This window comes from Pezoporus flaviventris, unplaced genomic scaffold, assembly GCF_033815535.1.
Source record: "Pezoporus flaviventris isolate CSIRO_AGI_PZ_B2104156 unplaced genomic scaffold, CSIRO_AGI_Pfla_v1 ptg000001l, whole genome shotgun sequence".
NCBI lineage: Eukaryota > Metazoa > Chordata > Aves > Psittaciformes > Psittacidae > Pezoporus > Pezoporus flaviventris.
The window spans coordinates 22,756,779-22,770,742 of NW_026892549.1; the positions used below are offsets into that span (position 1 = coordinate 22,756,779).

A 13,964-nucleotide genomic window follows, 5' to 3' on the forward strand; every position below is an offset into this window, starting at 1 on the left:
TATTAAAAGAAAATTCTGATACTAACATGCAGCAACCAGTATAAATTTTTTTTGTCACCTGATATGAAATGTTACACTTCAGTTGTCTGGAGGAGCATCTTATTTATTTATGTAGAAGCCAAAGCACAATATGTAATTTTGTTTTTTTTGTACTATTTTAAAGGTGCATCCCATTCCCATGCCAGTAGGAATTAAGGACACACATATGAAAGAGAATAAGCATTGTAGTACTATAATAAGCATCTAAGTTCCATTTGTATTTATACTGGAATAATGGTATCACAATTAATGCTAAAGAAATGTGTATAGGTGTACAATTTGTACATTTTACTGAGTCAGGCAGTAATTGTAAAGTTAATACGATTTCCCATTGATCTTTATCACCTTCGTTAATCATTTACTCTTCCCATCAACTTCTGCTTCTTTCATTTCTCTCACCCTTTTATGGCCCCTAACATCAACAGTTCTTTTTATTTTTATTTTATAGATGTAGTCTGTTTAATTTTAATAAGATTTGAAAATCGTTAAATTCTTAAATGAGACTGTCAGGAGAGTGACAGTGCACTGCTGAAGCACAGCAGCAGCACACTACTAAAGAGTGTGCAGTGTTCTAGTAGTTTACCAGGAGTTGGGATCTTAATAACAGGGGGTCTAAGTAAAAGGCATAACTGATGATTGCTGTGCAAGGTGTTCTTCCTTTTGTTGTTCTGCAGACATTGTGATCTCACTCTTCGTGTAGCCAGAATTATTGCACTTGATAATGCCAAAGAAGGAAACTTAAACTTCAGGAGTTATTTATGGATTAACACAAATACTGTTCAGTTTCCTACCTCATCTTTTTTCCCATGCAGAGATCTAGACTTTAATTTCAGCATGATGAGCTCTAGTTATGTGGGAATTCATCTCTGGGCTGGGACCCAGGAAAGGTGAAATGAAGAAAACAGTATTTAACCACTCTACATACTGTAAGGATGTATTTGGTAATGCCTGTACAGCAGTTAGCCAATGTAAAGCACTTTGCAAGGGTTAAATGTCATTAATGCAAAGAGAATAGTGCTTGTGCATTTGTGCACCAGCTCTGAAGGGGAGGTAGGAGAGTGGATGAGCAGTTGCAGTTGGTTTCTGCTTGCTCTTGCAATACTGTGAAAGAAGGCCCAGGGCATGAGTTGGCTATAGTTAAAACCTTCACTGTGAACATTGTAACTTTATTACATATGCCTGCCCATGATGCCAGGGACACGAAGGTCTCCAGGCATGTGCCACAGGGTGATGACGATTAGGTGTCTGTGCTGGGCAACTAGGAAGTCTGTGAGTATGAGTGCAATAGTGGTTTGAAGGCAGGATTTCTTGGCACAAGGAGTGGTGAATGTTATGTACACAGGAACACATTTTCTAATTAGAGATTGGTTGACGTACTATCAGCAGGATAGTTAGGAGATTGTGACTTACTGATGGCTGTCACTACTTGGAAGTATACCATTAGTAAAAGGGGGAAATATCCCTAACTTTGTGCAGAATTTGGAGTTCTAAGGATAAAAAGTTGTATCAATCTACTCATGCCAGCCATGCTAACACACGGTTTACATGGTCCACAAAAGGGATGGTAATTTCAACTCTACTGGTAAAGAAGGAACTCTTAAAGCCACAACCTTTCCAGAACATCATCATCCTTATTTGCTTGTATAGTGATAGTCATTTGGTCACAGAAATCATACTATCAATTAAAATATTTATGTGAAAATAACTCTCCTGAGATTTTCTGGTGGACTTTAAACATAGAAAATATTGCAACCAGACAAATCCCTTTACATAGGTTATTTCTTAGATTTACCTGGACTAAAAAATAACTTAGATTATGAGGTACCTTTTACAACTTCACTTGTTGTTTACAGTAGATAAGAATGTTTTTATAGCTCATACAGGCAAATACTCTTAGAGTGACCCACCTTGAAAACTTATGAAATTCTTTTCTCCCACTAGTACAGTCTTATGAATCTCTGAGCCCCCAAATTCTGATATATATCTGCTTATAAACTCACATTTCTCTATGTTGAATTTATCTTACCCTTGATGTATGTTATTGTAGAAGCTACTGCCCCTTTCTTTTTTGATGTAAAGTTTAGATTAAAGGACCAGAATACATGAATAACTTGCTTTTTGATTTTATGAATGACTTGCATTTCAGTAAACTCCCCACTGCGCCCTTGAACAGAAACATGTCCTAGTTTCCTTTATGCATATTTCTTGTCCCCGCTTCCTTGCATGTGGTTTATGCTACTTACGTGTTTGGTGTACTTCTGGGTAGTCCCATAGCATTGGTTGATGGCACAGTAGGAAGTGAAGGAAGAACAGCACTAAGGAAAGCTACTGGATTCTGAATCCGGCCAGTTGGGGAGATAGGAGCAGGAGTCACACTTTGTGGCTGAAATTGTTTTACACTTGATGTAGAAAGGGTTAATGGAGGCACCATGGATTCTTTAGGGCTAGGTAGAGACTGTTCAGTTTTGCTTGTAAACCCTCCTGAAGACATTGATTGGGCAGGTGGAGGATTTCCTGTGAAATTTTCTTTGTTATTTGTCCTTTGAATTCCTTGAGGGATGTTGCTGAATGTTGTAACTAAGAAGCTAGAAGAAGAACTGGTAAATGGTGTCGTTTGTGATGGTGGGAGTTGCTTAGGTCGGTATGCTTGAGAAGCAGAAGCATTGCTTTGCTTGTATGTAGTCAAGGTTGACTGTTGATGAAGTGAAGTAGCAGAATTCAGTAAAGCTGGGTTAAATGACAACTCTCTTGCAGACATCTGATGTACCTGCTGTTGTTCAAGCAAGACCTGGTTGTGGAGCTGTTTTAACTGGGTCTGATCACTGCACAGAAAACAAAGATGAACAAAATTGGTCATGAGCCCTGAATGTGCTGGCTAGCTACAGTTCCATATGTGAATTGTGATACAGTAACAGGTATGGGAAACTGCTACATGACATATTCTCTAACATTATGAGGAAAGCATAATATTAGTTTGCTACTGAAACAGACTTTTCCTTCTTCTTCCGTTCTTTGCCAGAGGCACAAAACTATTTTCTATGAAAATGATTTGACTGAAGACATTTCTTCAGTCACACATGAATCGTAGAATTATTGAGTGGTTTGGGTTGGAAGGGATCTTAAAATCATGTTGCTCCAACCCTCTGCCATGGGCAGGGACACCTCACACTAGACCAGGTTGCTCAAAGCCCCATCCAGCCTGGCCTCAAACACTTCCAGGGGTGGGGCATCCACAGGTTATCTGGGCAACCTGTGCCAGTTTCTCACCAACCCCATAGTGAAGAATTTCTTCCTAATATCTAATCTAAACCTACCCTCTTTCAGTTTAAAGCCATTCCCCCTTGACCTATCACTACATACCTTTGTAAAAAATATTAGAGCAACAGCACTGTCATATACTGTTCTGTGTCACTTTAGTACCTTTCTGCTTGTGTAACTGAGAGGATTTGGTTTATTGGATTTTAAATGAGCATTTGTAAGGCAGATTGCCGTTACTTAGCTCTTATTAAAGTGGGTTCTGAAACCAGCATTTTGGCTAATGAAGCTTTGTAATAACCCACCGAAAGAGATATTGCCAATGTAGTTTAAGGTGGTATTGGCATCTGGTTACAGGCAGGAGTGCAATTGAGAGTACTTGCATTTCATGCAGTTGTTATTTCCTAGATACTATTTACTGTATGTCTTCAGGCCTTTTTTTTACTTTGCAACTAAGGAAAATTATTTTGCCTTGTCAAAGGGTTAATTTAGTTATTAAGTATGTGGAAATAGAGCATATGAAAAGCAGGCTAACTTTTCCCCTTTGAAAACCAAAACCAACATAGAGAGTATGGAAAATTATAATGTAATAAATTGTTGAATATGAAATAACTACTGTTAAATAGTGAAAAATGTAATAGTAGAGACCAACCACAACTGGTACTGATGAACCAAATACATGAAGTCAAGAGAAATTCTTTTAAAGAATTATTGTTTCTAGAATGTACTAAACAAAAATCACCTTGAAGCTAAATATGACAATGTAAAGCTTTCCAAAAGTAGCATTTTAGAGACTTAGAAGTTGTGCAATCCTGATTTTGTTTACTTCGTATATACATGTGCATAATAATGCACTCCTTTATTATGTTGGGCGGGGGGGGGGGGAGGAGAAATTCTGTTTTATGCAAGCACTGGACAATTTAAATGCTGCTTCTGTTCCTCTCTTAAACACACCATAGCTCTGAAAGAGTATAGAGCTGTGAACATGGGCTTAGCAAATTAAAAAAATACTGCTCCAAGTTATTCCTATGCTACATGGCATATAAGTTCTGTCTTGTAATGTTTATGCTATGATGTTACAACCCTGCTTAAAAGTACCAATTAATTACTTTATAAAGTCCTTCCCGAGCCTTAAGGAAGAAATGAAAATAAAGGCTCTGCATGTCTTTTGTTAAACTAGATTTAGGACGTTCCAAAAATTCTAAAAAGATATTTCTTAATAAACTGCAGTGTGAATTCCGTAAATTGTCCTCTAAGCAAACTACACTACTTCTTAAAATTTCCCCATGAGCTCACAGTGCACTAATCATGCAGGGCTTTTTAGACCAAGGGTTTTCACATTATCAAACTTTTCCAAGTATTTATCTGTTATGTTTAGACATGAAAGTCATGAGGTCTTGGGGTCTACAGTAGCTAGCTAGCAGCTACCCTATGCTATGTGTAAGCCTGAATATGTCTGGTCTTGGCAAAATTGCATACCCAGAACTGAGTGAGATATATTTGAAAAAACTGCTTTTATTTTTCCCAAATAAAATCCATGTTGTCCATCTTTTGTTTGCAGCAGAAAACTTTGTGAAATTAAATACAATTTCAAAGTGAAAACATTTCTCTTTCAAAATTGGGGAACAGTTTTCACAAGAGTGATAGAAAAAATTATCTAGCTCTGTTTTCTATGCTCTATGTTTTTAAGGCCAGCACCATGTGATAGTGACTGTCTTTTTGTTCTGCATTTGATTTTTTTGCTCTGGTGCAATAGCGTGGTGTTGTATGAATACTAAATAATATCAGTGATGCACCTGAGATGTAGAAGCCCTTTTACTTACAGCTTTGGTTTAGCCAGTACTGGGGGGGGTTCCTTAGATGGTGACGTTGGCTCTGGTATTTTCATTGTCTGTCCATTTATCGTCTCTTGGAAATAGTTGGGTCTGTTTTGGTTTGTAATGCCAGGTCCATCCTCTGATGATGATTCACTTCCTTTATCATCTTCAGGCAGCTTGAAGTGCACCCGGAGACCTATCTTGGAACTCGATCTGGGTTCATTGTGGTTCACAAGAACACCTTCGAGTTTAGGTTTGAGGGTTTGATTTGCTACACGATGGGAAGGAGTACATGGGGGAGCTTGATGTTCAGCAGCAATTAAGTTGATTGAGCTCATTGTGTGAAGGGTAGCAGCATTACTACTGTCTTCAGATGCTGAAATAGTAAATATCAAACTTCTGGTGATATGTAAACCCCATAAATAATAGTGAAATGAAATCACAAAAGTTACAGTTAAAAAACCTCGCTCTGATGTCCTTCCATCTGTTGGACTGAGTTGATTCACCTCATTTGTTTAGCAACAAGTTCCCTTAACAAAGGAATATTGTAAAGGTGGGGGAAAAGAGACACAGTTCTAGTTTGGAAGATCCAGCAGTGGTCTTCAGCCATGTGTCCTGTGAATTCCACTAGCATCTTTGAAATGCAAACTTTCTTTTCAGAGAATTCTCTGACTTTTTACTCATGAAAAACACTGTCAGAACTTGAGCTGAATTGGAGTTAACAGCACACTATTCTTTTTTTATATACTGTACTTTGCTCACTTAACTGCATAGTGCCTTGGTAGCTTAAATCATGTAGGCAGTATGAAAGAATCTGTCTTGAGGTTTCCTCCTTTGGGCTCTGCACCAAAGGGTTATTGAAATAGCTATCTAGACAATCCACAGAGATTCCAGAAATGACTATTGCCCAAATCTTGAGGTCAGCAAGAGCTGTGTTTTTGGAAGGGCTGTGTGAAATTCATTCCCTAATGTCCTTTGTTTCTTCACATTTCTAATTGCAGAAGGGCACTTGGAAAAGGCATAGCAATCTCTATGTACAATAAGCAGCCTGGACTGCACAGGGTAGCAGCCTGCTCTGCTTGTATTAGCAGGCAAAAGACTAAAACAAACTCTTACCTTTGACAGTTAGATGAGCTATACTAGATACTGTGCCATATTTATTGCTTGCAGTACACGTAAAGCTGCCAGAATCTTCTGAAAATACTTCAGCGATAACAAGAGTACAAATTTCCTCTGCAAAGCATCAGAACAGCATTATTACTTGAAGTGAACATGCACTGAACAAACACATAAAGCCTTGACTACCCTTGGGGACATTTCCTTAAGTTTTCCACCTTGCTTAGTTTGATTTTAGTTTCATCAGTATTATCAATTTTGGCAGCCTTTGTGTGCAGCAGCTGTTATCAGCATTGTCTGTAGCAACTGGTATGCTCTGTGCTGCAGCACGCCCAACAAAGTGAAGAACAGGTGTCAGCAGTGTTTGGAAAACATTAGAAAATGTTTTCCTAACCACATGAAGTACAGACTTTCTCTCTGAAGAACTTAAAATTTAATTTGGAGAAATACAGTGTATTCTATATTCACAACTCACTAAAATATATGTATTTTCACCTCTGCAAATTGAAAGATTATTTATAATTAACTGGGAACAATTCAAGTGGAGTCACTCTGTAAGGTGAAGAAATGCAAAACATATACGTATAGGCTGGCATTTTCCAAAAGTACCAGTGCAGATTTGCAGATAGAGGGGATTGTGCTAACTGTGCTTCTAGAAAGCTGCATTTTCATTTCTTTGTGAAGAAGATTAATGGGCACCAAAAATGTGCTATCAGAATTGTACTAGAAGAAATTAAATTCCATCTTGAAAAGTCAGTCTGGGGCTATGACATTCCTGTCTGACCAGGATCTGACATGTCTGGGCAGCAATACAAGCTAGTAATTACCTATGGTGATGGGATTTTAAATCTTTTGTTTGATTGGGTAGCTGGAATGGGGAGGAAAAGTAGCATTGGAAGTGTATTGAAATGTGGGCTGATAGCATTTCTTCTGCTAATCGGTGACTGTTTTGCTACCATTTTGCAAGAAACTTTCCTAAAACCCGACAGGATTAATATCTCATGAACATTTCTGTGGAAGACCATACCACACTTAAGCTCGATTGTTTCATGTCATCACTGAGGAAAACCTAGTAGCAACAAAGAGATTATTTGCTAACAATTATAGGAGAATAATAGTTTATTATAGCACTAGGATTTTAGAACTGGTTTAAGGTATTACAGTATCTAGTTTACATACTTGCATTTGCCAACCACTGCATGCATGGAAATGCAGATTCCTTCTGAATCAGCAGCAGGTGATGAGGCAGTGACAACTGCACCTAACTGATTACCCTCTAAAAACTGCTTCACATTACTCAGCAGTGATGCCACTGGACAGTAAAGGAACAGCATTGGTGGGTTCTAGTAGAAGCTCCGTTTATTTATTCCTAGGTCTCAGAAGGAGACATTGCAGAGAGAGGAAGTTGCTTTCAAGACATTTTTGGGGGCAAAAATCTTTTAACAGGGCAAGGAGAAGAGTTACAGAAATTTATATTCCACAGGAATTAATTAATATAATTCCACAGAAAAAATCATTTGGTAATTTTCTGTCTTAAGAGGGGCAGCTTTACATTTTTAATAGTGAAACCATAATGGGGAGAGTGATTGTCTCATGGAGAAGTAGTAAAAGCCTGTAAGGCTCTTTGCTCAAAATATGCAGAGTAGCCTACATGCTGCTCTGATCCACGAAATTAGCAAGTCCAGCCACTTTTATAGGATTTGCTGATATCAGTGGTGGAACACCTGATGTGATACTCTCATATTACGCTAGTAGAGAGCAAAGGGAATGGCTGACATGGCTAAATGTCTTATGCAATGTTCCCTAACTGGTAAACTAGATAAAAATAGCTCAGTCCTACATCATCTGGTGTACTTATGAACCTCAGATATACAGGGGAACCTCATCCATTAATTTTGTTAATCTTCAGCTCATAAGGCGGCAACATTTAGATTCTAAGTTAGAACTGGATCAAAGCAGAATGGAAACATTATTTTCTTAAAAAATGATAGAATTAAATCATATGTTTATGGAACAGTCTAGAATGACATGCATCTTACAAGTAGCTATAGAATGTTAGAGAAGGAAGAAATTATGTTAATTAAATAGTGGAGTTTAATTAGTATTTTGTGAATATACATTTGTATAATCAAGAAAGTATGAGCTTTTTGATGATCCTCACCTGGTTCAGCCATAGATCTTGGTTCTAAAGAGAAGAAGAGCAGAATTAGCAGATTGAGTTACTACTTCCTTTTGCCAGTAATTTTTCTTAAACACTAAATACAAAGCTTGATCTTCTCAGTAAGATGGAATTCGACTTTTGATGCAGTTTTCTAAGGGGTGGTGGAGACAGCCAGGCCTTGTACTCAAATGTATGTCAAATCCACTGAACAGTATGAACACTTACAGACATTTTTGAGAATTTATGAATAGGAAATAAATTCTGGAAGAAGTTTTTTTTTGCAATCTTAGTACTACTTTATTGTGTCTTAAGACAATTACTGAAACTGTTACACACATGAAAACGAGTTATGATAAAATATGTTTTCCTATAGGTTTAATTTTGTGTGGTATGTAAGGACTTTTTATTGAGTTTCAGCAATTTTAGCATGCCAGAAAACTGCAGATTTTTTGACAGCACTTAAAAATTAAAGTATATGTTTACAACCCAATATCTATCGTGCACATACATATGGAACCATGCCAATATGTACATCAGGTTACTTTTGTGGATAAATAAGCAATCCACTGCCCGTAAGCTCTATTGCAATAGCACTTAACTATAAGATTAGGGATTTATGGGCAATGCAGCTCTACATAAATGGTGCAAAACCAAAAACAAACACTGAAAGTAAGTCTGGATTAGAAAAGGATATTGAAGTGGCAAAGGGATCAAAGCAGAAAAAAAACAACTCAGTAGTTTGGGGAATCTCAGACAAATACTACCTGTGAGTATGCTGTTTAATTCATCCACAGTTTTGGCTTCTAGAACCCAGATATTTTGCCATAAGTATGGCTTATATAGTTCTTACCATTGCAGTGAGAAATTCAAAGTAGCAGTTGTGTTGCTTGCCTGTATTTCATTAGACACAGTATTTCCACACAAGAAACGTACTTTTCTGTAATATCCTAAAATCTGGAGAGTCTTCTATCAGTGTCCCTTCTCTGTACCATTCAACCTTTGGGGAAGGAGCTCCTTTCACCCGACATTCAAAGACCACAAGCTGCCCCTCAGAAGCTGAAATATCCTGTAACATCTAATAGAGAAAACGAATAGACAGTCAGTAAAAGTCTTATTGGTCTGGCAGTAATACTGATTTCAGTAAGATTTCATAAAGCCACTCAATCCTTGAATGGCTTAAGAAATGCATAATTCCTTTTTTGTCTTTGTTAGAAAATTTTAATTACCTCTCACAATTAATTGGCTGCTAGTTTTCAAATATGTCATAGAACAAATTACCTTTGTAAACACAGGAGCAGCAATTATAGGTCTTCCATCCAGTCCTTGCAAATAGTTAGTGGGGCTTTGAGCCTGCAGATTGCAAAACATCATATGATGATATTTAGGTGTATAGTGGTTATTTTCCCATATACAGAAGAAACATGCTTTTGGAATGGCACAAGAGATTTTGGTGGGTGAAGTCTAAAGCAAAATATTTAATGAAATGAGAAAACCGTGCTCTATTGTAGGCAACTGCTAGTGATCTTCCATAATGGGATACTGCCTGGGTAACAATGCTCTTATTGCCTTACTGAGTTAGTCATGGCAAGGAAAACTTCACTGCAACGTAACATCTTTCCTTAATACTTCACTAAAGCAGATCTATGTAGGCTGCTTGGTGGTAGTCTCTTTTTAAAACTTCTTACTTGAAAAATATCTGTGGATGTTAATAAGGAAAAGTTCAGTCAAGTCATGTGTGTGTCTAATCCTTTGCCAAAACCAAATAATTTCAGAGGTGGAATGTGGCCTTATTGAGCCTACTCAGTGAAATCAGAATGATATTGTTCTCCTCCTGGAAAACATCCTTATATGACTTAGTTAATAGAGTTTTCCATTTTAGTGAAATAGAATCTGCCCCAGAACAGCAGAATTAGTGCTTCAGTATCTCAGGAAACAGCCAAATTCTATAGATGGTGTCTTACAGGCCAACAAAATTAAAAATGGTGATTTTTGAGATAACCACTACTCTGGACTTAGGCAGCCTCTGTCAAAATGGCATAATGTCACTAGGGCTTAGTTCTGTTCTCTTTGTAGTCCAAAATACATGCGCATTGCCTCACCTATTCAGTATCTGTTTACTGGTTACCACCTAATTCTAGTCTGTAAACATTGAAAAGGCAGTGTAAATTGCCTTAGTTTTATTTTTAAGGAGATATGTGTCTTCCTTCCGTTAGGGAAGAATGCACAGTTACGAATATTCTGATAGTTTGAAACAAAAAGGACTCTAAATGCATGTTAACATTAATTAGAAACTCTTTGATATGGATATTAAAATGTTATGTGTAAATAGCATATCTACATATAAAGTAAACATAGTAGGGAAATCATTCCACTTAAAATAAGTTTCATTGAAAGAAAATTATTTCAGGTGAGTTCTTGAGAGAGAAAAAAAGTTACAGGAAACTTTTAGGAAAGGTACAGGAAAAAGTTATAGGCTGCCACTATTGAAAGTGAATGAGTCAGTCTGCAATGAGGCCAGTGAGCTGAGTTACACATCCAAGTGCCCTTCACGGCATGCAGTCTCTGACTTGCTGGAGTGCACACAGATTCCCACCGCTGGCTGAGCTAGCAGCAGCTGCTCCTTCTGCTCATTGCCGCAGAGATGCCTGTAACCTGGGGGTGAAAGATTCCCTTCCCCGTACCAGGTGCTAAAGGTTACCTAGTAGGCAGAACATCTCTTCTGTGTATGCAACTACTGTATGGCGGTAAGGTTCAAAGACTGAAGTTCATCAGCAAAGCAAAAACTAGAAAATTTGTGGATTCTGAGTCACAAACTGGAGAAGAAACACCTTTGCAAGAGCTTGCTTTTGGTCCTTGAAATTCACCATATTGTCTCCCCTACCTGATTAACTGGTGTTGACACAGGCTGGATAGGTACAGACACAGGCTGAGCCACAGCAGATGGTGCCTTGGAGGTCTCTAGATGCTTTGTTGCAGTTCTAGCAGCAGGAGATGCTTCATTCAAGAAGGTGTCAGCTGGCTTTGGTTTGCTGTGGAATATTAACCAAAAACAAATTCTCTAATTGAAAGCTAGAGCTGCATGTGTCCCCCTTATTTATGTCTGTCCCAGTTACATGTCGACCCCAGCTTCACTTCCAGGATTGAATTCCAATTGATCTAAACTGATACGTACTCCTAGGTAAACTGTATTTTATAAGAATCAGGCTACTTATTTTGCCACTCTGATCTCTCATACTTAGTTCAGTTACACCAAGTGTAATAAATGGCCAGGATTAACTCATTTATGGCTTGAAAGCTACTGTTACCATCTCTGAGCAACATGAGAGCAGTGCTAGTTTCTCAGAGGACAATGCTAATTTCTCTTGCTCCCTGAACTTGTATGAAGATTTGGGCCTATAAGGTAATGAAAATACCATTGTCTACTAGGATACAGATTCAATAATTTACTGCTGAAAAATAAAAAAAAAAGAAAGGTATGCTTCTGACCAACATATCATGCAACCTTGGAAGTGTACATGTTGTCATGTCTTCACTTCTTCTAGGTTATTTCTCTATGGAAGTAAAAGAGTTGACCCTATTTTTTTTTTTTTTTTTTTTTACTGCTAAATGAAATAATTCAGATAATGAAGAGATGGTCTTTTTATTCAGTTTGAGCACTGACTGCTCTGGAATGTACCACAGGTCCCCACAGGAAAGCCATCCTTGAAACCAGAGGAAGCCTTACTCAGGGTGAACATACAGTTATGGTGATCACCGATTTCTGTTTTAAAATTATGGATTTTTTCTTCACCGGTTCTCATATTAATTCCCTTTAATTACAGGTGTTCAGATTCTATTTGTATAGCACTGGTTCCTATTGAGGTTGAATTAGTGCATACAAAGAAGTTCAAAATAAAAGACTGATTATTTTAGTTTTCAGTGAGCCTGAGTCCCTTTGAATTCACAGAAAGACTTTGATTCTGAAAGATTGGATCAGGTTCTAAATGCAAGGAGAATGGATTTCATTTAGGAAAAACATAATTATTTCCCAGGGTTTAGATTACATCTGACACCTTTTGTTTTTTTTTTTTTTAATAATTAACTAGTCTTTTATGCCGTCATTTCAGTTTGCATTAGTTCATATGTGTTAATTGCCTTATCTTAAATCTAAATAATGCATGTATAGCCATCTTCTTCCAAATACTTTAATGTAAGAAATCTTACTTTTAAACTGGATACCTAAATCAACTTTAAGATGGGTCTGAATTTTAAGATGCTATCAAATGGCATCTGGTTTAGTACATTAATTTTAGTAGTTTAATCTTTCAGGTAACATATTTCTCCTTATGTTTATATTTAATATTAAAGTTTCAATTCTTAAGCTAAAGTTGGAGACACACAAGCAAATGTGTAGTTGTTCCATACTATTTTAAAGCAAACAAGCAAACACACAAACAAAATGCAACCCGAATAATCCAAGCAAATCTCAAACACAAGCCTAATGTGTTGGAAGTTGCAAAATATTAATGGAAACTGAAATGTCTATGCTTGTGGGGTTATTAAACTGTAAGAGATATGGAAAATGTAATTGATTTTCAACTTACTGATCCATTTCGTCTTTGATTATTTCACCTTCAGAGTCAGAAGAAGAGACTCCTGTGACAAAGAAAAAAACCCAAACACTTAGCAGAGGTGTTCTGGGAGTTTATCTATGAATGATACAAACCTTTATTCATATTTCCTCTAACACATTCTAAGGGTGTATATTATAAAGCTAAGCCAAAACGGAAGATCAGATTGCAGTGGAAATGAACCAACATTGCATACTGTGCAAGATGCAGAACTGCTATTGACATAAGGCAAATTTGGGATAAAGTGTGAATGAAATGAGGAATACAGCATCCAAGGGTGAATGCATACCTTGGTCTCCCCAGATTCTCTTTAAAATGACACCAGTAGATTTTAGTCTGTAATTTTTGTTGTGAATCATATAAGAATTTTTTTTTTTTTCTACTGGCTTAAAAAAAAAAGGTGGGGGGGGGAAGGGGGGTGTGGGAGGGAGGGTAATGTAGCTGTTGCAATGAAACTAGTGCCTTGTAGCACAGTTTGGAGAAGATACTAGCTCAGTTTACTAACAGCTGTCTTACTGAGACATTTTACACTTCTGATTCAGCTTTCACTGCATTTGTAATTTGCATTTTCTCTCCTGTTCCTGCCAGTGAGCATCTCCATCAGTCATGGCTTCCATCCGACATCCTCTGAGTTAGGTAAAAGCAGGCCTTGGCCCCAGTCTTGAGCAGTAGTAAATCCCTGCCAAGCACAGACATTTATAGCATCTATTGTGCAAGTAAAATACCAAATTGCTGGCATATTTATTTTGGTTACGAGGTCCCAATAATAAGTTAGGATGAAGCTATCCTGTATTCAGTTTGGGATAATGACTGTAGGGAAAAGATATTAGAAAGAATTAGACACAAATTTAAATATTTATCTTTCTGTAGGGTATGACAGACAAAAAAATATAAGTTGGCATCAGAATCTGAATATTTTTAGACTTTACTCTCGCTGTGAGATATAGAAAGTCTCTGGCGAACAAC

At 37.3% G+C, this 13,964-nt stretch overlaps 2 protein-coding genes across 4 annotated transcripts in view; one reads left to right on the forward strand and one right to left on the reverse strand.

The window, feature by feature from the left end:
• PBLD (phenazine biosynthesis like protein domain containing) overlaps positions 1–2,902 on the forward strand; it is a 68,243-nt gene extending 65,341 nt beyond the window's left edge. The window contains exon 9 of the mRNA XM_061448420.1: positions 2,794–2,902. Within this exon, the coding sequence (XP_061304404.1) occupies positions 2,794–2,801 (8 nt within the window). The 3' untranslated portion in view covers positions 2,802–2,902. The remainder of the gene's footprint in view (positions 1–2,793) is intronic.
• Positions 1–13,964, reverse strand: part of MYPN (myopalladin) — a 74,419-nt gene that overhangs the window by 23,371 nt on the left and 37,084 nt on the right. For all 3 annotated transcript variants that reach the window (XM_061448303.1, XM_061448289.1, XM_061448295.1), the window contains 8 exons: positions 12,972–13,023; positions 11,270–11,417; positions 9,667–9,738; positions 9,322–9,463; positions 8,389–8,412; positions 6,228–6,344; positions 5,118–5,487; positions 2,283–2,861 (listed from right to left, as the gene is read on the reverse strand). In XM_061448303.1, coding sequence (XP_061304287.1) covers positions 2,283–2,861; positions 5,118–5,487; positions 6,228–6,344; positions 8,389–8,412; positions 9,322–9,463; positions 9,667–9,738; positions 11,270–11,417; positions 12,972–13,023 — 1,504 coding nt within the window. The remainder of the gene's footprint in view (positions 1–2,282; positions 2,862–5,117; positions 5,488–6,227; positions 6,345–8,388; positions 8,413–9,321; positions 9,464–9,666; positions 9,739–11,269; positions 11,418–12,971; positions 13,024–13,964) is intronic.